Raw genomic sequence first — 23886 nt, 5'->3', positions numbered from 1 at the left:
CATCAGTGTTAGACATGCTGTGTCGCAATTATAAATCAATCAAATCCACTTTCATTTCATCATGCAAAATTGGTTTGGAAACAAAATCGCGCTTCCCCTTAACTATTTTTAAATGATATATTTCGCGAAATGACTATTAGATAATCTACGAAATGCCTAAAATTTACAGGTAAAACTTGAAGTTCCTGACCACTGTTAGGTATTTCCGGATTTGCCTAGGTATTTCGTGAAATGACTTCGGGTTTTACCGGTAACATATATATGTACATTACTGTAGTGTTTCGGATATACGGAAAAAAATATATGGTTTATAAATATTTTATAAACCGCTAAGTTAAAGTATATGAATTTTTATGTTCATTTTACGAAATCTTTTGCATCCTCATGACAATTTTCATTATTTATGAAGCATAAAAGTTTCATAATGATATCACGTTACAAAGGTAAATTTAACTTAAAAAATTAAATTGATGCAGTTTTAAAACATGTGTTACTCCACGAGAGAAGGGACCTGACATCTAAAACATTTTAGATTATTTCAATAATATTGAATTTATCACTTGGTGAGTGTATATTAAAGGTGTTAAAGTTTATCAATCTTACAAGTCAATTGTCCTCATCAGAAACGAAAAAAGAAAGTCCGTGACTTCTGCACGGTATATTCCCTGAATATCCGTTGAATACCACAGTGGAATATTCTCATTATCTTCTGGGAAAATCAAAATGTCCGCATCATGGGAATATTCCATAGTGACATTCAGGGTATATTCCAGTGACATTGAGGGAATATTCCTCGGTGACATTCATGGAATATTCCAGTGACATTAAGGGGATATTTAGGTGATATTGTGGAAATATTCCAGTGATATTGAGGGAATATTCCACGGTTACATTGAATTTTTTTTAAAATGTGTTTTTAATCTTCCTGCTTATTCAAATAACAATTTATAACACATTTCTATTATTTCAACACTTAAAAAAAAATTCAATATAACCGTGGAATATTCCCTCAGTATCACTGGAATATTCCTTTAATATTACCCTCAATGTCACTGTGGAATATTCCCATGATGCGGACATTTTGATTTTCCTGAAAGATCATGGCAATATTCCACGGTGGTATTTAAGGGATATTCAGCGGATATACCGTGCTGCTTGGGTGTTCAGTGTTCACTGACAAACTGTTTGACAGTGAACACTGAACAGAAGTCACAAACTTTCTTTTTTCGTTTCTAATGAGGACAGCTGTGCTGTCAAAACGTTAAGAAAAGGGATCGTGTTTTATTTTTATTTTCCTTTTTTTTTAAATATTACAATTGACTTGGAAGATTGATAAACTTTAACACCTTTAACATTTTAGATTATGTTTGTAATTTTTGAAGTGAAATTTCACAGGGAGTCAACTCTTAATACAATAAACTTCTCCAGTACTTTCTAAAATTAAAAAAAAAACTAATTTTTATTTTACCTAATTAAAAAGAAACTTTTTATCAAGATAAAACTTTTTTTGACGTAAGGTCCCTTCACTTGTGGAGCGTCACATATGTAGGTAACGTATAATGGTGCGACATTAGAATTTAAGGTATATCTCCGGCTCCAGTGGTCGTAATTCAAAAATTAGCATGGATACTCCTACTAAAACTTTTTTCATATTATTCTATTAATTCCATTCTACAATATACTTGTTTTTAAAAAAAATCTATCGATAACTTTTTAAATAATTCAATAAAATGTGTGAGTTTTGCATGTTCAGATTAGGAATCCTATGTTAACTAGTGCAACTTTGAACCCAGATTTCTCAGTTCGAAATCGAAAATCGATCTGCCGGAGAAATACCTTAAACAAGAAGTAAAAACTAAAACTCTCACAAATTCTAGTTTTTTAAAAAAATTTGAATTTTTAAAATGTCAATAAATTTTTAATTTCAGATTTATATAAGTTTTGCAAATAGGTCAATCGATGCGTTTTTAAATGTATACTTTAAGCAAATTATGATAATTTAAAGATTACATAATGATTATTCAGTAAAAGATTTTGAAATCTTTTTTTATTTTTAATTCTACTAACGTTAATAACTATGGATAAAATGACTAGATTTTTGTTATTTAAGTCAAAAGGGTATGTCCAATTTGGGAAATGTAAACAATTTTTGCGAACGGCTTTTTAGAATAAAAAATACAAATCTTTCATTATTTTTTTTTATTTTTTTTTTTTGTGAAAATGGTAAATCGAAATATAATACCAGGTAATTGTATACCTTATTTTTACCATTTTGGTAAAATTACAGTGATTAATTTAAAAAAATATATACATATAGGGGAGACTGGGGCAAACCGGCCATGTGGGTAAACCGGCCATAGGTGTTAGTTTCTCAGAATTGGTCAGACTTTGACATATCGACGCCTCCCGTTGATAAGATGACCGTTCATTTGTCAGAATAATAAAATGCCAACTCGAGCTCAGTTCAATATGAAGCTAGTTCAATTGTCAAAATAATAAAAGGCTAACTCAGTTTCCGTATAATATAATCCTATCTCGCATTAAATTCGAATTCAAGTCTTCGTAAATTAAAAAAGAAGTTTAAGTCGATCAGAATACTAATTCATACTTTTTAATGATTAATTAGTGATTAACAATTATTAATAAAATAAGAAATAGAATAAAAAACAAATAATAAAATAAATGAAAATAAAAAATATTATTAAAAAAGAAAAAAATTAATTTAGCCTTGAATTATTTATTACTAATATTATTTTTTTTATTGTAATTTTGTTATTAACTTTTTTATTTTGTTAATCATTAATTAATCATTACAAAATATTAAATAATATTCCGATCGATTTAAAAATTTTTTATTTTACGAAAACTTGAATATTTTTAAATCGATCGGAATATTATTTAATATTTTGTAATGATTAATTAATGATTAACAAAATAAAAAAGTTAATAACAAAATTACAATAAAAAAAATAATATTAGTAATAAATAATTCAAGGCTAAATTAATTTTTTTCTTTTTTAATAATATTTTTTATTTTCATTTATTTTATTATTTGTTTTTTATTCTATTTCTTATTTTATTAATAATTGTTAATCACTAATTAATCATTAAAAAGTATGAATTAGTATTCTGATCGACTTAAACTTCTTTTTTAATTTACGAAGACTTGAATTCGAATTTAATGCGAGATAGGATTATATTATACGGAAACTGAGTTAGCCTTTTATTATTTTGACAATTGAACTAGCTTCATATTGAACTGAGCTCGAGTTGGCATTTTATTATTCTGACAAATTAACGGGCATCTTATCAACGGGAGGCGTCGATATGTCAATTATAAATTTGAAAAGACTATATTAAGAATAACTTATTTCTTCAGTTTTACATTTTTTAACTGTGCTTATTAATTTGTGCCAATATTTTTTTCTTGGTAAAACTATTGGCACCCAATATTTGACCGTGAATGGTAAAATCTTGGGATGATCACGCCGTTGCCAATTATTGGTAGCCAATATGAATGTTTTTTCATTCATTATAATCATTTTTTTTGTCATTTTAAAAAATGATGGAAGGAATCCATGTGCGAAGGAAAACCAAAAAAGTTTTTACTTCTGAAGAGGCCTAATATTTTTAGGCGAAAAGCTTTATGTAAATAGAAAATTATGAAGCTTAAAAATGTGTACTTTTTTATAAAAAACTTGACATCATACTATATATATTATGATCCAACCAACCAAAAACATCAGAACAATATATATTTTAGTCGCGCCTGTTACTTTTGGTTGTCGTTTGATAACTGGTTAAAATGGCGCGTTTCTTCTTTATCGCTACTGTTCATATTTTATTTGATGGTACATACGTGTAGATCGCAGTAATTTCAAATTGAACAAGATTCAACAGTTTGATATAGTCAATGAGAAAAAATTTGTATTCATTGTTTACAATTTCACAACTTGGAGATACTCATAATATTATGTGAATTTATCAATAGCCTCATGTCCTCGATTGACATTATATATATTTGAAAAAACATTTATTTAATGTAGCAGCTTGTTATCATTAGTATGTTACATTAGGTTGAAGAAAAAACAGTAGCCCATACAACGGCAACAAGTGCAACCCGACAAGAGCAACGAACAGTAACGCAGGAAGTAAAAACAACGAGTCACATTCTTGCCGGAGACCAGGTAATTAAATGAGAAAATAAAAAATCAATTTTAATTTACAATCTTCCCTAATGATTGATCAATGTTTAAAGCATTTTTGAGACATGAACAGCCTTATATTACTACGTGTATGTGTTTGTTCTGTTATATAAGTATTTTTCAAAAAGTTTATTTTTAGATTTGCAAGTTTTTTATATAATTTAAATTTCACAATAATTTACTTCATAATAATAATAAATATTAATTTTAATTGCATTCCATTAATATTAGTATAACTTGTACCTAGTTAAAAATCTTGGTTCAACATTGGTGCCCAAGACTAAATCAATCTGAAGGGAATTCTGATTCTAGCTTGGTCAATCCTGTTCCATTGTTACGAACAAATCGTTAACTATTTATTAATAATATATTAATATTATTACTGTATTAGATTGTTATTAAGAATAATAATACAATTACAATTAACAATAATACAAAAGTCTATGAACAATATAATAGTATTTATTATTAATACTACAGTTTAATTTAGATTGTTAATATTAAAGAATAATAAAAATGATTATTATATTACCTTATAACTTTAATTAAAATTTTTTTAACATACACTGAGAAAAATGTTTAGTCAGAGCAACCAAAATTTGGTTGGGCCAACAACAAAATTTTGTTGGTATTTAAGCAACCAAACTATTTGTTTGAGTCAACTAAAAAATTTGTTTGAGTGTTTTTTGTTGGCATAACAAAAATGTTTGGTTAGCTCAACCAAATTTTTTTTATTAGGTCAACAAAAATGTTTGGTTAATCAAACAAACAGTTTTTTTTGTAAAATTAAAAATTTTATTCTACCTTATTTCTTTTCTTTTTATCATTTTTATTTATTTCATTATTTATTTATTATCAATTTAACATTGAATTTATATTTATCCAATTGAAATATTTGTGGACTTTGAAAAATCTCATCTCCGTCTGGGATCAAACCTCTGTTTTAAAACTGAAGATCGGGGGCACTGACCACTGGACTACCCATCCTTGTGAGAGATTTAAACTAACTGTTCTCTTAAGCTATGAACTGAGAGCGAATCAAATTATTTGGTTGTCGCAACCAAATTTTGGTTAGGACAACAAACCATCATTTGGTTTATTAGGCCAAACTATTTTGTTATGTTAACCAAATTATTTTGTTGTTGTAACCAAATTTTGGTTGGAATTTAAAAATGTTCAACCAAATAATTTTGTTGGCCTAACCAAATGTTTGGTTGAGATAACTCTACAACTTTGTTTCAGCCAACCAAAATTTGGTTACAAGAACCAAAATTGCCTAATCAAACAATTTTGTTGCAAAGACTAAATTTTTTTTTCTCAGTGTATAAACGCTTAAGCTATAAGAATTAAAATCTCGCACACTTATTAGAGGCAGATCGAACCAATAATGAACGATAGTGTGGTAAGGCTGATTTTAGTCTGAGTCTGAGTTACAGACGATGGGGGTCCAAGCTAGAATCAAGATTCAACTTATCATCTGCATGGGTTACTCGCGCCTGGGGACTCATCGACGTAGTCCCTTAACGTGCGCGCCCCCTTATCAAAGATGTCTGTTGGCGGACATTTATAACACCGCTCATCTATGAGTGTCTTAACTGTTCCGCCGAACCTTTTTCAGTGTAGTTTCCGTATAACCGACGTTCCAGTGTAGTTTTAATTTTTATGAAATAGTAATAAATTAGAGTAGAGTGTGGTAAGAAAGACACTTTTTTACTTTATACATCATAAAATAGGTAGGGTAAGTGCATCAATTACGGCGTGTTCATAAAAAATAACTATTATTACTCTTATATATAATATAACTGTTGCAAAACAATTTAAAAAAATTATTTTAATTTTTTTTGATACAATTACTAATAAAGATTCACATTTAAACAATTATTAATTTAATTATTTGAGATCAAATTTTTTCCCTCGCCGTAATTGAAACATTTTTAAGATTTCCATTGGCTTCAATTACTACAGAATTTTTATTTCACCGACAAATCATTAAACAGAATTTCTAATTGATAGAATTTTCATTTGTCCGAAATTGCAAATGGCCGAACAAACAATCGACAGAAAGATTTCGGCGCGATTCTTAAAAATCAACCAATCAAAAATTGTGATTGCGGTTACACTAGAACGTCAATCGAGAACACGTCAGTCGAGAACAGAGCAAGGGAACACTTGAAGGGAAGTGGGGAAGCGGGTAGAATTTAGGTTATGACTGACGCCAAAGTCGTACTTGTGATTTTTAAATTTAAGGTGGATTCAGTGCCCCACTAGTGAAAATCCCCTAGATAGAATTCACATTGTTGCGTAAGGCCCTTCATACGGCCCTGAGTGTTTTTATTTTCGAGCGTTAAAGATCGCGTCAATCGAGAACAGCACTGCACATTCGTCTGTTCTCGATTGACGTTTTAGTGTACTTTTAAAAATTGCACCGAAATCTTTCTGTCGATTGTTCGTTTGGTCATTTGCAATTTCGGACAAATGAAATTTCTATGAATTAGAAATTCTTCTAAATGATTCGTAGGTTAAGTAAAATTCTGTAGTATGAAAAATCTGTTATATGGAAATTATATAAAATAATAATTCGAACAAATGAAAATTCATCTGAAAGAAAATTTTATGCAATGAAATTGTACCCAATAAAAGTTCTTTAAAATGTCTATTATGTTAAATAAAAATTCGATCAAATAAAAATTTGAACAAATAAAAATTCGGCTCAAAAATAATTATGACAATGAAATTCCATAAATTGAAAATTCTAACTAATGATTTTTAGAACATAATCATGCATCCCATTGAAGTCATATATTTTAAATGGCTGATAAAATAGTTGAGTAGTTTTAGTATAAGACTTAAATATCTTTTTCACCCCACTCTACTCTAATAATAATTTCTGTTTATATTATTTTCTAATTATTTTGTCTGTCTAATATTAAACTCCACAAAATAAATTTTATTTATTAGTGAATTGTGGTGTGAATCAAGGTACTGAATCACTTCAGTACAATATTGAGGACCCCGATTCTATAAGGCGCTCTACGCTTGAGGCAGCCGCCTTGCAACCAGTCAGGTGGTCCAAAAATGGAAAAAAATAAAATTCAAAATTAAGATTTTTTAAAAACGCTATCCCTTAAAAAATAAAAATCCGCACCTATTTTCCTTTGAGATTTTTTTATAAAACGAATATTAAAATTAATGAAGGCAAAAAAAGTAGACAAATTTTTTACGACTACTGAAAATTCTCATATAGGATCTTATATAGGATCTCACATAAATTCATATATTAAAATCCACATAAAATCCTATGTGTCATGTAAGAAACTATATAGGATCCTATGAAAAATCATATAGGAAATTAAGACATGATTTGAAGTAGGATTCGATGTAAATTCTTATAAACGTATTCTTAGGTAATAAATTATGTAAATTTCTATGTGAAATCCTACAATTTTTTCCTTCAATTTCTTATTTCAATTTCCTTCGTGTTTTCTCACTAAAAAACATACCAAAATTCATTACTCAATCCTTAACCAGAAATTTTCCTATATCAAATCATACATCAAATCTTTTTTCGATTCTTGAATAAAAAATTATTACAAATAATCTGACATGAAATCATATTGAAAATCCTCAAGTGGGATCATATATATATGATTAATTTGAACATAAGAAATGTCATCTACTTTTTTTGCCTTTATTAATTTTAATATTCGTTTTATAAAAAAATCTCAAAGGAAAAGAAGGTGCGGATTTTCATTTCCTACAGGAAAGCGTTTTTAAAAAATTTTAACTTTGAATTTTATTTGTTTCCATTTTTGGACCACCAGACTGGTCGCAAGGCGGCTGCCTCAAGCGTAGAAGGCCTTATAGAATCGGGATCCTCAATTCATTGCTAATACAATTTTTACTTTCAAAAAGTTTAATTGTATTTATTGTCTTTGGGCGTAGAGTTGCTTAATAAAAGCTAAAAGTTTTTTTTACATCACACTTGAAAATTACATTGCTTTCACTTGTGTAACACAATTATTCAAAAGTATTTGACAATGAAATAATTAATCGCTTATTCAATCTAATATAAAACAAAATTAATTTTTATAGTTTAATGTTGCATATATGTATATATAATACATATACTATACTAATCAACAAAAATTAATCTTCTAATTATAATATTTTTTATAACAATGTTTTAATATATTTTTATGTCAAAATAAAGAAATTTCTTTTATTTATGATTAATTTCTGCTGCTTGATTAACCGTTGCATGCGTAGCTATACTCACGGCGGCACAGTACATCAAGCTCAAGCAGTGGGAACTCAGGTACGCCCATTGATCTTGACGATGATCATCAGGCTTTCTACAATAAATACTATCAGGTAATCCCGGATCGCTTGTTTTTAACAATTCATTTAACAAAAATTATTGTTAATTGTTACATATTTTCATAAATGCAATACATTATTAATTATTCCTAAGAATCGTATTAATGAAGGAAGCCTAACATATTTCTTTAAGAATATATATGTCGAAGGCCAGTAGAAAGAAATTTAATTTTTTTCTACTGGCCTGGCCGATTTTCTAGTGGCCGGCCAGTAGACGAAATCGAATTTATATACGACTAGTAATAATTTCGTATGGTATAAGGTGCACGAATTAAGTGTCATTAAATGTCTTTCGGAAAGTGAAGTTCAAAACGGGAAAAAAGTCATTATTTTAAAACGTATGAGCTTGTAAAAATTGGTGGAAACTCGCTCGTAATTTTAAAAAGAAAAAACCCAAGTGATCCCTTGATATTCATGGTGGCGAACATGTTGTGCAATTCTCGCTGCCACTTAAGTTCTGCGTGTTTCAACAAATAAAATCAATTGAATAGAATTGAACCTCCCAATTCTGTAACTCGTTTAGCGCTCGGTCGGACACTCTATTGGTAGTCGGGTAGCAGCGAGGGAGCCATTGACGCTCACTGCTAACCGACTACCAATAGAGCGTCCGGCCGAGCGCTAAACGAGTTATAGAATTGGAGGTTCAATTTAAATAAATTACTTTTTAAATAACATGTAACATGTAATAATTAGAAAATGTTTTTCCTACTGGCCTAAAAATGGTCAGGCTAGTAGTCAACAGCGAGTTCCTCGGCTACTGTCCGGCTAGTAGAAAATAAATTAAATTTTGGTTCTACTCACTGCAAAAATAAGTGACTTATGGTATTTTACAATAAGATGTAATATGGAAAAATCGTATCTTCCATCTTAAAAAAAGATATTTTGTAAAGTATCTTATTAATATTTAAGATGCTTTTTGCGTTTTAAGAAGAATTAAAATATTTCTTCCATCTTAAAATGTAAGTTACTTCGGTAAGTTTCTATAAGTAACTTGAATTAAGATATTTGTAGAGTCATAAGATGTTTAGAAAAAAGATGCTTGTAAATTCTAAGATACGTCAGAATTTGAAGTTACTAAAATATAAAATACATTAAGCATCTTACATAAGAGGCCATAGTTAACCTCAAAATTTTTTTCATCAAAAATATGTAAAGCACTTTGGCAAAGATACTATAAACATCTTAAAATAAGATATTTCAAATAACTAAGAAGTTACTAGCAAAACATCTTAAAAATGACTACCAAAATATCTTATATATTAAGATACTTCTTTTTGCAGTGATGACCTTCGACATATACATTTAAAAATCTTGCCTGATTCTAGCCCTGCAAATTTCGCAATATTGCCTGAAGTTACCGTGCAATATTCAGGAAATATTTCGCAAAAATTAAAAAAAAATTTATTTGCAATCAATTAAAATTTTGTGTCACGTTTGGCAGCTGTAGTATTTCAGAAAATTAAACATTACTGCGCAACTGTACAGGCCGTGGAAACCAAGATCGACCAGTGCGCATTATTATCTAACGTTGAAAATATCCTAAATATTTAAATGAAATATTCCCTCAAGTTTTGCGTCAATATTTCTTCACATGCAAACATTTTAGTACTTGCATTAATGTTGCTTGAACATCAATAATTTCAATATTGATAAACTTGTAAATTTTGGGTCAGGCAAGGTTTACGAAATATCTTGTGCTGTGTGGGATATATTGTTTTTTTAAACGAAATTAGAGGTTCATGATAATTTATTTCGCACAATGTGGTGTTACGTATACAGGGTGTTCCAAAATTATGGAAACTTGCAAATATCTCGAAAAGTACGCATTTTCGTGACACTTCTTTTTTCACTGTTGGGTTCCGGGACCAATTTTTTGGCTTCAAAAATGTAGATCTTTCTTTTGGGAACAACTTTTGTTTTGAATATTTTTGACGAAAATGCGTACTTTTTGAGATATTTGCAAGTTTCCATACTTTTGGAACACCCTGTATATAAACAAATATAGCAACTTCTGAAAAGGTAAGATTATTTAAAGAGTATTTTGCAACAAGTACTTATGCACTTTATTTTTAAACTCTACCATACACCCTTTATGCCTAAATACGACTATGAATGTTCAATTAAAAATTGTTCAAACTTGTTTGAAAAATAAAATTTGTACACGCGGATCAAAGAACTTACTTATTTGCTTGGAATAGTAAGGCCCCTGGACAGGTGGAGGGAGGGCGAATTGAAAAACCTTATGGATTTACAGGCATGGTGGGGGGGGGGGTGATGTTTGAGAAATTGATTTCTATTGGAATTTACTTAATTTCTATATCTAAAACTGAATTTTTGCTTCTCCTGCTCTCTAAATTTGAATCAGCGGAATCTCGCTGATTCTCAGCTATAAGTATACCACTGATTCCAATCAGCTTATATGCACTGATGAATTAGTGAAATTTCACTGATTTTTCAGCGTATATCCGCTGATTGGTACCAGTGGTATACTTATCGCTGATTCAAATTTAGAGAGTGAATGTTGATTTGGATTCAGTGACTTTAATAACATAAAAATTGGATATATAAAAAAAATTAAAAATGGTGTTTTTTTTCAAAAAATTGTTCGGATTTCCTTGAAACTTGCTACTTGGGGGTTTTTGGGGTCGTTGGTTACATTATAAAAATTCAAAATGTCGGACAAAAAAACCGATTTTTTAATTTTAATCGTGCAAATCATTGCGGTTGAATGATGACTACGCCTACGGTCCTGCTTTCTCAAACTGACCGCCAACACCACGGGGAGGTGTTCTTGTCGCAAAAATAAAAAAAAAGAAAATAAATAAATACGGAAACTAAAGTTTTACAGGTCAAAAATAACTTGTGATTGTATTATCAAAGAAATGCGATTAAATTCTAGTAAATCATTTCTGGATTATGAAAAATTCAGATTTCAAATTAGCGACTCGAGGAAACACCTAAGTAACAAGAACCAAAAAAATCTGAAATCAATTTCATTGTAAGCCGTATTGGATACGCTATTTTGAATTTTTTAAATCTAACATTGCAGATGCGTATCCAGCGACCTCGAAAACCCCCACCGAGTAACAAGTTTCAATCAATTTCATTCATTTCAAAAAATTTTTTTTTCCGACAAATTGGATCCGACATTTTGAATTTTAATAAACGAACATTATGTTTGTAACCAACGACCCCAAAAACCCCCAAGTAGCAAGTTTCAAGGAAATCCGAACAATTTTTTGAAAAAATCCACCATTTTTAATTTTTTTTATATATCCAATTTTTATGTTATTAAAGTCACTGAATCCAAATCAACATTCAGGAGAAGTAAAAATTCAGTTTTAGATATAGAAATTAAGTAAATTCCAATAGAAATCAATTTCTCAAAAATCACCCTCCCCCCTCCACCATGCCTGGAAAAAGAGAACACGAACTAATTTTGAGGTCGGACTACGTTTTTCTCTTTAGATACATATTAAGGAAGAGAAACTACCACATGGCAGTCCATGCAATCGAAATTTTTTTTGTGTGCCAGTATAATTTTACGTAAAAAACTTTGTAGTTTGATTTTCAACAATAAAATTAATAAAAAATCTGAACCACTTTTAGAAAATTGCGACTATTTCCTAAAATAAAATCGACAAAGTGGTCCCTTTTTATGCGGACGTACACGGAGAGAAGAGTTATAGTGCATTCGACTATTACGCGTTTAGTAAGCAAAATTGTGTTATGAGAAATGAATATTCAGTATATAGGTTACTACTATCGGTCCAAAAAGTATAGACCCCTGTCTTTAAATGCTTATAACTCAGGCAAAAAAAATCGCATTTCATTGAGACAACTAGGAGTCAGTAGCTACACTATTCCTACATTACTATACGAAATTGCAAAAAGACGAAAAAATTTTTGCATCACTTATGGATTTTAGAAGATAAAAAATACATGGTTTTTTACACCATTTTGACAACGGTCTACTTTGATACCTTATTCAATAAAAATCCTATCAGTATGCGAAATTTTTTCTATAATATTTGAACCCTTCTGAAACATAATATTAAAAAATATTTCGCTTATTTCATTAACTTTTCGAGATTATTTAAAACAAAGTTAAAAATTTATCTTTTTGACGAATAAACGCACAGATTTGAAACAAATTGCAAATTGTGTAATAAAAGATTCTTTTAACGAAATAAAAATAAAAAATTGTTTAAAAAATCAATATTTTTCAAAACTTACTATACTTATTTATGTTATAATATTTTTTACGATATTGTCACGATTATAAATTTTTATTCTTTACTTTTTATTTGAAGATAATAAATATATTTTCTAGAAACTATGAAAATAAATCCTGTAAGCTTTTCATTCTCCTAAAGTATTATATAAAATACTTTTTATACTAATTTAATATTTCAAACCCACCAATCCGTATTTTTTATAAAATTCTTTTTGACGATTTGCACCATGATAACCATATAACAAAATCTTGGAAAAATACTGAATATAAAATATGAAAATATTATTAACAATACAAATGCGATATTTTTATTGAATTATAAGACGTTAACCGTTAATGCATATTTAAATAAATTATAAACAAAGTTGTAGAGATGACAGTTTATTCCGTGCACGTTACTTAACAAGTGAGTAATCGTGATAACTAAACGGACGTTTAGTGCATCTGACAGTTTGTTTTGTTAATCGAAAAAGTCACTATATTGTTTAGTAACCATGACTGAAGGTTAAGTATGAACCACTATACTCTTCTCTCCGTGTACATTGTTAGTTACGTATTTGTTTCAACAAATTTATCAAAAATTAAACATACACTGGAATCTGGATCGGTGAGACTACGTTTGTGGGCGAGGAAAGGTGGCAGGCGTAGTGGGGACTAAGTGTCGACCAATCCGCTTGATCGGTGAGAAGCCACCCCCGAAAAGTCTCACCGATCCACACGGAAAAAATTTTAGTGCACCGGTTGTACTGGTTAGTTAAAAAAATTTTATACTTCAAAAACGGACATCAGTTATCCCGGTTTGGTGCAACCTATGTCCCCTACAGTGCGTCTGATGTCCTTCTGACGCACCAAATCAGGATAACAGTTGCCCTCAACCCATAGTACAACAGTTCTACCGTAGATTGCGCATCTGATGCACCAAAAATTTTTCCGTGCAGATTCCAATGTAGACTTAAATTTTTTTAAACCTAGCTTAGGTAAGAGGAGGGAGGGCTGAACAAAGTGTTACTGTACACTTTACTACTTTAAAGTTATGTAACAAAATTTAGAGACGCATATAGGGATTCGTGGCCAAGATGCATGGTAATTTTTACCATTACTGCACAAGTGTTGTACGACGGACGGATGTATTTGGCTTTGTTAGTGAAATGAATTAAAATGCATGTGGAATTAGTATTATAGTATATTAATTGATATTAAAATTAAACAGGTCTTATAATAATTCTAAACGTGGACATCAGAATAATTATTGGAAAACTAATGAAAATAAAATAATTCTCATATTATAAAAAGATATAATAATAATAATTATTATTGTTTTAAAGGGTGATCCAGCTGGTATAGTTGCAACTGAATCTCACGTCTTTGCTGGTGAACCAGAAAATAATGTTACTACAACAACTACAGTACCAGTTGTAGCTACGGAGACAAGAAAAGTAGCTCTTGAGAGTGAGGATGGAAATTATACTGCGAAAGGAGAAATCGTCAGTTCTCAAACGATTTCCAGTAAAACGCGCACCGTTGAGACGATTACGGTTAGGATTATGAATAATACTTAATTTATTGTTTTAAAAGATGTTTGTATAATTTTTCTAAACTTTTATTTTTAGTACAAAACGGAACGAGATGGAGTTGTGGAAACGAGAGTCGAACAGAAAATAACGATACAGTCTGATGGTGACCCTGTCGATCACGATAAGGCCCTGGCCGAAGCGATTCAACAAGCAACTGCAATGAATCCTGATATGACAGTAGAAAAAATAGAAATTCAGCAACAAACAGCTCAATAAGGACACAAACATTATTTGAAATGAAAGTCGAACACTCTGTCTTATGTAATAACTTTTTCTAAACAATTAATCTAGTAAGTTTGTATATTTTTTTTACTTAAACCTATAAAACTAAAATTAGGTGTTTTGTACAAATTGTATGTACCAGACTGATTACATTCAGGTATGAGCACTGTATTTTGCTCTTATTATTAAATTGATCGATTAAAATATTTGATCGCAATTGATTGCAATTGATAAATTGCTTTTTTATTGAAATAAACAAGTTAAAAACAGAAAGAAGCATAATAAAATAAGCAAACACGTAGATCGTGTAAAACTGGTATTAAAGACAGAGGGCTTGACTAAGAATAAAAAAAAAGTTCTTTTCTGATGTAAAAATCTCAATGAGGAATAATTTTTGTATAAAATACAGTTTATTCAACACTTTTGTCATGTTATTAATGTTCACAGTAAAATACATATTATAGCTTTGTCGCAATATTACCTGTATAGTACGAAACAAGTACATTAGAGGATATTTTATTATGTTAAGCAAACTATAACTATATGCCAACTGGATAAAAATATTAATATATTATGTACCTATACGTATAATGAACTATAGATCTACTTACGAAACAAGCAATTAAAATCGAGACAGCTTTCGAAGGATCAAAGATATGTAAATCTATAAAAATGACAAAAGCTTTGTCGCGATTTTAATAGTTTGTGTGTTTTAATGAGATGATTATTGAAAGTAGATTAATAATTTATATAATTATATCACATGCCAAGAGCAACGATGCTTTGGTCGGCGTATATGATGTCTAAATTTAGCAATAGCACGTAGCTTTTTATGTCTACAAGAAACAATGTTTCATTAACTTGGATTCTTCTGGGTTTCGCCTAAATAATAACAGCTCGTATCCCTGAATTAATTAGGAGGAGCAGATGAGTACTTTTCTATTTTTATTCATAACAATAATAATAATAATAATAATAATAATGTAACTTTTATACACTCTTGGTCTGTCGAGTTTTTTTTATCAATACTGAAAGTAAATTGTTATCTATCTTAAAAATTCAAGGTAGCTTTGATCAATATATAGGATTATATACTACGTCAACTAGTTCTAAACTAGTTAACTGACCAGCTCCCTGTTTAACTCCAAATTATATGCTTTCAAAAAGTTATATGTTCCATGCTTTTTTACATAGTTAGAAATTAAATTTAACTGTCTTATTCAAAAACGTATTTTTTATATTTCATTTAACATTAGTAATTTAGAGAAATCTATAGATTTATACATTAACAACGAACCATGTATGTATTAATAACATTTTAATTTTATTTTGTGAAATATTTATATACACTTATTAAAATTTGTTTTTTGGTAATTGGTAACTATCTCTAAGAATTTTAATTTGCAATCATGTAATTATATTCACATACTTTTCTAGTAAGAAAAATTCTAGTGAATTTGTACTTTAGAAATTTGCGTTTTTTAATTCTTAAAAATAAAAAAAAGTTGTATCGAATTTATTTCTCACTGGTAGAGTAAAGATTATTAGGTATCTATATTATCATTATTAATCAAAGCTATACACATTTAAAACATAAGTTATTTCATCCGTTTTAATCACATTATAGCATATGTAGTTTAAACTTGCAGTGATTGTTTTATATGAAAATCTGTTTATAAAATATTCTTTTAATATTTTGACACATTACTTTTTTATACTGTTTTCTATCAAATTGAAATTTTTATACTAAGATATTTTTTGTGCCACTGTATTATGGCTATTATTATAAAGATTTGGTGTTTAAAAATTTATTATTGCAAGTACTTGAGTGTAAATCATAAAATTATTTATCAATGTATTAAATACATTGTGATTGTAGCGAATTGGAAAATGATATTTTATAAATTATCACTTACTGCAAGTGAAACTGTGTGAACAAATTGAAATAAAATAATTTTTAAAAATATTTGTTTTCTGTTTAAATTTCTTTTTAGTGCAACTTTTAATGTTAAATAAACGGAAGCGTAAGTTGTCGGCTATATTCACACTTTGATTTAGAAAAACTTATCCAAAATGGTCTGGGTAATGTATTTATACCTGTAAATTATACTCATATAGATTCATCATTTAATAATTGAATTTTCATAATATTCGTTAAAAATTGGCATTTACTTGCTTTCCAAGATTGAAATTGCATTGTAGATGTATTTGATAATGGAAATAATTCGGAACCAACATGTTGAGATACCACTGCTTTCGAAGTTGACTGCTTCAGTACAGGTGATGTATTTGAACAACCTTGTTATATAAAAAAATATTTAAAACACTATTTTTATTAAAATTATACCGATGGTATCCTAATTTGGGCGACTACCGCTTTAATATTTTTCACTGATGTTGTCAAGCGATATATCAAGCGGGAAAATTTGACTTTGATGATAAATTTTTTAATTTTTAACATTTTGAAAAAATAATTCTTCATAAAACCCTACCTTCTATTATTTTAAATTTTTTCTTCGTTTCTTGTAATTGTTTTTCAATTTTTAATTTTTTCATAAAATTTCTACTATTTTCGCTAACTATCTTTCCGTCCAGAAGTGCTAAAATAAAATTATTTACACGCATAATTATTAAAAAAAATACTACATTTCAATTACAATATGCATACCTAATTTATCATGATTTCCTATTATATTTGCTCTATATCTGAATATTGTGGTCACTGGATTCCCTTGCAGAAATAATTCTTGTAAATATGGCAGATTTTTAATTGAATCAATTAAATCTTTAATACTTTTAAGTAAATTATATTTAGCTTCAAGAACTTGTAATTTTGTTAAATTTCTTATGTCGTTGAAATGATAAATTCTGTTGCCGGAAACATTAAGAATCTGCAAACATGTCTTAAAAAAAATAGCATTAAAATTGTAGGTAATTGAATAAATAATATTAATAATAATAATAAGAGTAATATATTACTGCTAAAGTAAGACAACTTCTCGGTTCGAAGCAGAGAGATTCTCCTGGACTTAATCTTTGTTTTTCTATGTATAATTCTCTCAGAGATGCCAAGTTTTCTAATCCCTCAACAATAGCAATTTTATTGTAACCCAGGTACAACTTTTTCAAATTTCGAAGTGAATCCAAATTTTCGATTTTAGTTAAATTATTATGTTGTAGATATAACTCAGACAAATTGTTTGCAAAATGTAAGTTTTCAATTTTATTAATCTCATTGTTCTGAAGATAGATTATTTTTAAATTTTCACAAGAAACAAAATTTCCCTGAAAATATAATATTTTAAAATAAATTTTATATTTACTGCATAGAGAAGATAAAAAATAAATCATTTCAAATTAATATATTCAATAATAAGGGATTTATGAATTTTATAAATGTATACGTACAATGTCAGTGATGGATTTATAATTCATAAACAAATGTGTCATTTTTTTGACATGATCCTTGTCAATTTCTTTTGTAAGAGACTTATTTGATTGTGTCTCTGAACATTTTTTTTCTACAAAAGCTGTTGTTAATGTTACCATTTTTAATAGAGAAAACTTTCTACATAAATTAGTTTTTAAACTTTTCTTATATAGAGATTATTGATCAAACAAAGCATTCAATTTCAAATCGCGTTTCACCTGCAAAAGACGATCGCAAGGAGAGCATAATATATCAAGTGAATATTTTTTCTGAAAAAATAAAATTATATACAATATAAAAAATTTGAAGTTGCATATATTCTTCATATATATTGTTGATAATTTTTTTGAATCAAATATATATATTATATATATATATATATATATATATATCCCAGATAGCACGTAAGCTTCAAATGTCCCACCTGGCCCAAGTTTGCATTGTAAGCTTACTGAAAGATTGCAGTGTAAGATTGCTGCAAAAATGCGGTGTAAGGTTACTGCAAGATTGAACAATAAGATTATCGCAAGATTGCTCAGTAAGCTTGCACGGTAAGCTTGTAGCAAGGTTGGTGCAAGGTTGCTAAATAACCTTACTTTGAAACTAAAAAAAATTTTTTTTAAATGTTTCGTTTAATTTATAAAATAAAATTTATATAATAAAAATAAATAAATAAATTTTAGGTTCTAAGTAAGGTTATTGGGCAACCTTGCACCAACCTTACCGTGCAATGCTTACTGAGCAATCTTGCGACAATCTTATTGTGTAATCTTACAGTAACCTTACACCGCAATCTTTCGGTAAACTTACCATGTAAGCTTGGGTCAGATGGGACATTTGAAGCTTGCCGCAAGGTTGCTGCAAGCTTACGTGCTATCTGGGATATGGTCAAAATTTTGTCTAGCGTAACCTTGCTAATTACCTTTTTTGCAAGTGGGGGACAGTTATCATCAAATCGGTATCCTGAATTCTTCAACTTTTATTTGCGCCCAAGAAATTAAAAATTTCTTCGTATTTCACAACATATAATAATGTATATTTTTCCCCATATAGCACAACATATTGCAGTAAAGTACATTTATACGGTTGTAAGGTTACACTGTATAAGCCTGTAGTAATTAAGGTGCGGGCTTAAAATTCCGCCCTGATTGTAAGATTACATGTAAAGATTGTTGCCTACCTAGATTTAGTTAATATTTTATATTTTGTATTGTTACTTACGTAACTATTAGAATTTAGGAGTACTTTTGTACGAAAGGGCATGTCCCGTTAATAAATGAAATTGAAATTGAAATTGAAATTAATAAATTAACTAACAAATTATTCATGTGCAGTAGTTTTCTATGACACCTAATATACGCAGTAAAGTTTTATTATTAATGGTTGCCCTGTTATATAAGTATTATATGGAACTACAATTTCCCATTTCAAATGATGATGAATAAGTTCACAACGTTTATGATCAACGATTTTAAAAAAACTGTTTACATAAAAAATTATATAAATTAAATTTTAGATAAACTTTTTATAATTTTCAGTCTTAAAAAATTTGTTTTATCATCACCGTTTTGAACCTTAGCATCGTAAATTCCTTGATCAATTTAACTTTTTTATTTTCAAATTCAAAGACATTCTATCGACTAAATTGTCTAAAAAAATTTGTTTGAAAAATTTTATTTTTAACACAAAACTTGTATCCGATTACAACTTTTAATTATCCTTAAATTTAATTACTCTGTCGATAGATACATGGATATACAGATACTAAATTCAAGTATGAGTTAAATATCTTAACACTTATCAGTATTTTTTGAACAATAAAGTAACACAGTTGATACTAAAATAAAATACTTTTCTTTATATAAATAATCTTAATATTTTAATAAAAAAGGTGTAATGGAAAATTTATTTTTGAAACTTGAGTTTTTCGAATGACAATTTCTCGTGAATATTGCACTGAATTTGATACGGTCATAGTTGAATTGACTTGATCTTGAAAATGGTTAAAATTTCGTGTGGTAATACCTTTTTCGTCAACTGTTGTTGGATCTTTTCTAGAATCATCAGAATATCTTTGTGGTTTGAGAACAAGGTTTTTGCATTCTGGAATTTGTTTCATCCGAGTTTTTTCGTCGAAACTAAATGTAGATAAAAAAATTTAATTATTATTTAAGACTTTATATACTTAAATGTATAACATTTTGTTTACTATGAAAAAGAAATAAACATTTGAACCACGGTAAAAGAAGTTAATATGCCTGCATAAAAATGTTTTTATAAACTCATTCAATTAAATAAAATAACATGTTAACATAAATAACAATATTTGTTTAAAATTCAACTATTTATTTTTAATCCTTTTAATTTATCTCAATTAACTTCTTCTTAGTGATTTTTTTATATATAAGGGGTTTCAGGTGAAATGATCAAGGTGGTAAAATGCATTAAAAAAGAATTCATCAAAAAGAAAAAATGTAAATAAAAATAAATTTACTTTTTTTGGGTGAAACACGACTTTTTCTTAAACAAAAGCTGAGTTTTTTCCTCTAGGGACATAAATATGAAAAATGGAGCTAGAATGTTTAATCCTTGAAAATTAACATTTTTTACTAATGAGAACCATTTTATTGTCTTCAGCGTTCTAGTGAGTAAAAAATGTTAATTTTTAAGGATTAAACCTTCTAGGCTCATTTTTCATCTATATGTCCGTATAGAAAAAAACCTCAGTTTTCGTTTAAGAAAAAAATCCTGTCTCTCACCCGAAAAAAGTCAAACTTATTTTTCGTTTTCATTTTGTTTTCAAAAATGCATTTTATCAATCTAAAGTCGGTCAAAAAATCTGTTGAAACTAATATTGAAATAATTTGTTAATGTATTTATTTAATTGAGAAAATCAGTTTTTATTAAATATTTTGAATGTATAATGAAGATTTATCCCTCCCTCAGTCGCATCAAATTTGTAGACAAGGAAACTCTTCACCTTTATAAATTAATTCAGTATTACAAAATGACAATTTTTTCTTAAATGTTTATTAGAGCTTATAAATTGACAATTAAAGGTAAAATTATTCTTCGTTAATTACATTAATAATTATAAAAATAAAATTGACCACACACGGATAGTCTCATATGGTGAGAATGCAACTGAGTGAGGAGTTCCTCACCATGCGACTAACGGAGGGTTATCATACATTAATGGTTTTTTGCAAACTAAAAATATTAGTTACTTGTTATTAATGTTTTTGTTTCGTTTTACAACTTCTCCTTTAACCCAGTCAGCTGTAATATCAGTTTTCATTTCATGTTTTTTGCATGATTCTGCTGCACAATTTATTACACCAGTAAAGAAAGATGTTTTAACATATTTAAAGGGCGTAATAATTGTTTTATTGTCTGGTTTCTTATTTAAAATTAAAGAACAGTTGTCATGTTTTATACTTTTTTTTGCTTGCATAATTTTTTCATATTTGTCCTTAAACTCAATAGATTCGACAAATTTTTTTTTATTTTTCACTCTTTTTACTGCAGATATTTTAGGAGGAAATAAATGATATAACATGTTATTCTGTTCTTTATCAAAAAGTTTTTCATTCTTTCTAACTGAGTCACTTAAATCATCATTGCAAGTTGAATTATCTTCAACTTTTGTAGCTATTTGTCCTGGTACCCAATTTCGATTGTGTAACGAATATTCATTTGTATTATTTTGGTGATCTTTCATAGAATGAATAGTAGTCAAGTATTTGTCTGCAGAACTCATTTGTACTTTATATTTCTCTTCACTGTTATTATTCAGATTGCCCATCAATGAAGTCTGGTAAATTCGGGTTTCCGTTTCAAAACGTTTCTTGACATTGTCAAATTTATTATCAAAACTTCTTCTTTTGTTAAAGAACTTATTATTCAGTTTTAGTTTATTATTTACGTCATTCCTATATTGCATGTAAAAACAAAACGAAATATATATTTAGCTAAAAATGTATTAAAATTTTAGTGTTTTCGATGAGGTGTATCGCCCTTAAAATAAATTTTATAAAAAGGACAAAATAATACATATCTTGACGCGGTGAAAGGGACCTTGCGGCGAACAAAACTTTAGGTTATGTTTGTGATTTTTCCAGTGAAAATACACGAAAAGACTGATATTTAAGTCTTTATTAGATCAAAAATATTGAATAAAAACTGATTTTCATTTTACATACTGATAAAAATGAACGTTTAATCAACGTAAAACTATCACTCAACATAACCTAAAATTCAGTTCACCGTAAGATCCCTTTTACCGCGTCGGGACACTTATATAATACAAATTGAATCTTACTTAATTTTCCTGTGTGTTTGATAGTCTAAGTTTTTCAAAAAGTCGTCATTTATTTCATCAACTTTTTGTTCTTGATCAGCTTCATTGTTTTGTAAATTACTGTCAAGTTTATTTCGAGAAATTAAAGAAGACGTTACTATCCTCAAAGGTGTATACATTGTCAATTGTCACTTGCAGGTAGGGTCCTACGGAAGCCTGTTGTGCACTTTTGGCCCTATATGCCTCCTACACTTTCCTATCCTTGTTTTACGCACGTGTTGTCATGTCAATCCATGAGTTAGAAGAAGATGAAAAATGTAGGCATATCTGACCACGAGTTTACTGTGGTTTACTGCTCAATGAGCTGGATTCTTGTACTTTATTAGGGCGCACTCACACCTTTTGGCTGCCTGTCTGCCTGCAGGAGTTGTCATGGCAACGTGAAGGAGTAACAGAGATAGTAAATTCAAATTTGAATTATCTCTCTCTCTGTTAATCCTACACGTTGCCATGACAACCCCTGCAGGCAGGCAGCCAAAAGGTGTGAGTGCGCCCTTATCCGCTTAAAAGCGGGCACTGAATTTAAATTCAAAATAAAATTTGAATCTTTATAATATTATTTATTATAAATAATAAATAAATTGTAGGATAATAAATAAATAAACACTTATTTGATTGGAAAAACCCCTCTTAAGTAAAAAACCAATTTTATTCAGTTTGAAGATTGAAAAATTAACAAATTTAATAATTTTCAGTTGAATTGTAGAATTATCATTATTGTTTTGTTAATTTAAATAAAATTGCAATTTATTTGATAATTCTCAATAGTTAATTATTATAACAATTAAAGAATTGTTATTCGTCTTTAAATGTTTGAATATTGTTCACAATACTTAATTAAAATTATTTACAATATAATATTTATTGTAATTACTCTAAGTTAATTACAATACTTAGTTTGAGAATCAGAAGATACGCGTAACACTTCTTGCTTCTAACAATTCTCAAAATGTTCTGAAATTCAAGCCGAAGATGCTCGCTTTATATACTTTCGTTAGAGGGAGGAGTTTTATCCCCTCTTACTCATTCAACCAATCTGAGCGCTCATGTCGTGCATTTCGACCAATAAATCTCAACGGCTCAAGGTCAACTTCTGAATAGTCATTACGATCTATGCTACGTAGTTAACGAGTAAAATCAAAATTTGCTATTTTTAGATTAAAAGACGTCTCGCATGAGTCATTGCATTACTGCGTAGAAAAATCGCCGCCATATTGAATTTTAATACCAAAACTCCTAAATATTAAAATATTAGAATTTTCAATAACTTTAAATTATAAATAAACATTTTGTTTATTTATTTACAATTTTTTTATAAATATAATTTTAATTGCATAATTAATATTATTATAAAATACTTTTACGCTCATATTAATATCATTTAAAATTATTAACGATAATTTTACATGATTTAAAAATATTTACTAATTATAATCAATATCAAATAATATTTATTGGATTTTTCAATAAATATTTAGCTT

At 28.6% G+C, this 23886-nt stretch overlaps 2 protein-coding genes across 11 annotated transcripts in view; one reads left to right on the top strand and one right to left on the bottom strand.

Moving 5' to 3' along the window:
* The window catches only part of LOC127290388 (protein 4.1 homolog), a 48386-nt gene extending 31805 nt beyond the window's left edge, over positions 1 to 16581 (top strand). For 3 of the 4 annotated variants that reach the window (XM_051318897.1, XM_051318898.1, XM_051318896.1), the window contains 4 exons: positions 4077 to 4187; positions 8472 to 8576; positions 14145 to 14354; positions 14430 to 16581. In XM_051318897.1, coding sequence (XP_051174854.1) covers positions 4077 to 4187; positions 8472 to 8576; positions 14145 to 14354; positions 14430 to 14609 — 606 coding nt within the window. In that variant the 3' untranslated portion in view covers positions 14610 to 16581. The remainder of the gene's footprint in view (positions 1 to 4076; positions 4188 to 8471; positions 8577 to 14144; positions 14355 to 14429) is intronic. The other variant, XM_051318899.1, reaches the window with a different exon arrangement.
* On the bottom strand, positions 16440 to 22704 carry LOC127290391 (protein phosphatase 1 regulatory subunit 42-like). Of its 7 annotated transcripts, none has more exons than XM_051318908.1 (10): positions 22367 to 22704; positions 21273 to 21977; positions 20071 to 20183; positions 18968 to 19225; positions 18024 to 18314; positions 17595 to 17900; positions 17284 to 17518; positions 17108 to 17215; positions 16788 to 16913; positions 16440 to 16712 (listed from the first exon to the last, which is right to left on the bottom strand). In XM_051318908.1, the coding sequence occupies exons 5-10, from the start codon at positions 18162 to 18164 to the stop codon at positions 16624 to 16626; spliced, it is 1005 nt and encodes a 334-aa protein (XP_051174865.1). In that variant the 5' UTR covers positions 18165 to 18314; positions 18968 to 19225; positions 20071 to 20183; positions 21273 to 21977; positions 22367 to 22704; the 3' UTR covers positions 16440 to 16623. The 7 variants fall into 7 exon arrangements, 5 of the variants coding, with proteins under 5 accessions (XP_051174865.1, XP_051174866.1, XP_051174867.1 ...); XM_051318909.1 differs by having other exon boundaries at positions 18024 to 18263; XM_051318910.1 differs by lacking the exon at positions 21273 to 21977.
* Positions 22705 to 23886: the final 1182 nt, after the last annotated feature.

This window comes from Leptopilina boulardi, unplaced genomic scaffold, assembly GCF_019393585.1.
Source record: "Leptopilina boulardi isolate dan_hultmark-lab unplaced genomic scaffold, ZJU_Lbou_2.1 LbouV2_64, whole genome shotgun sequence".
NCBI lineage: Eukaryota > Metazoa > Arthropoda > Insecta > Hymenoptera > Figitidae > Leptopilina > Leptopilina boulardi.
This window is presented reverse-complemented; position numbering and strand designations above follow the sequence as displayed.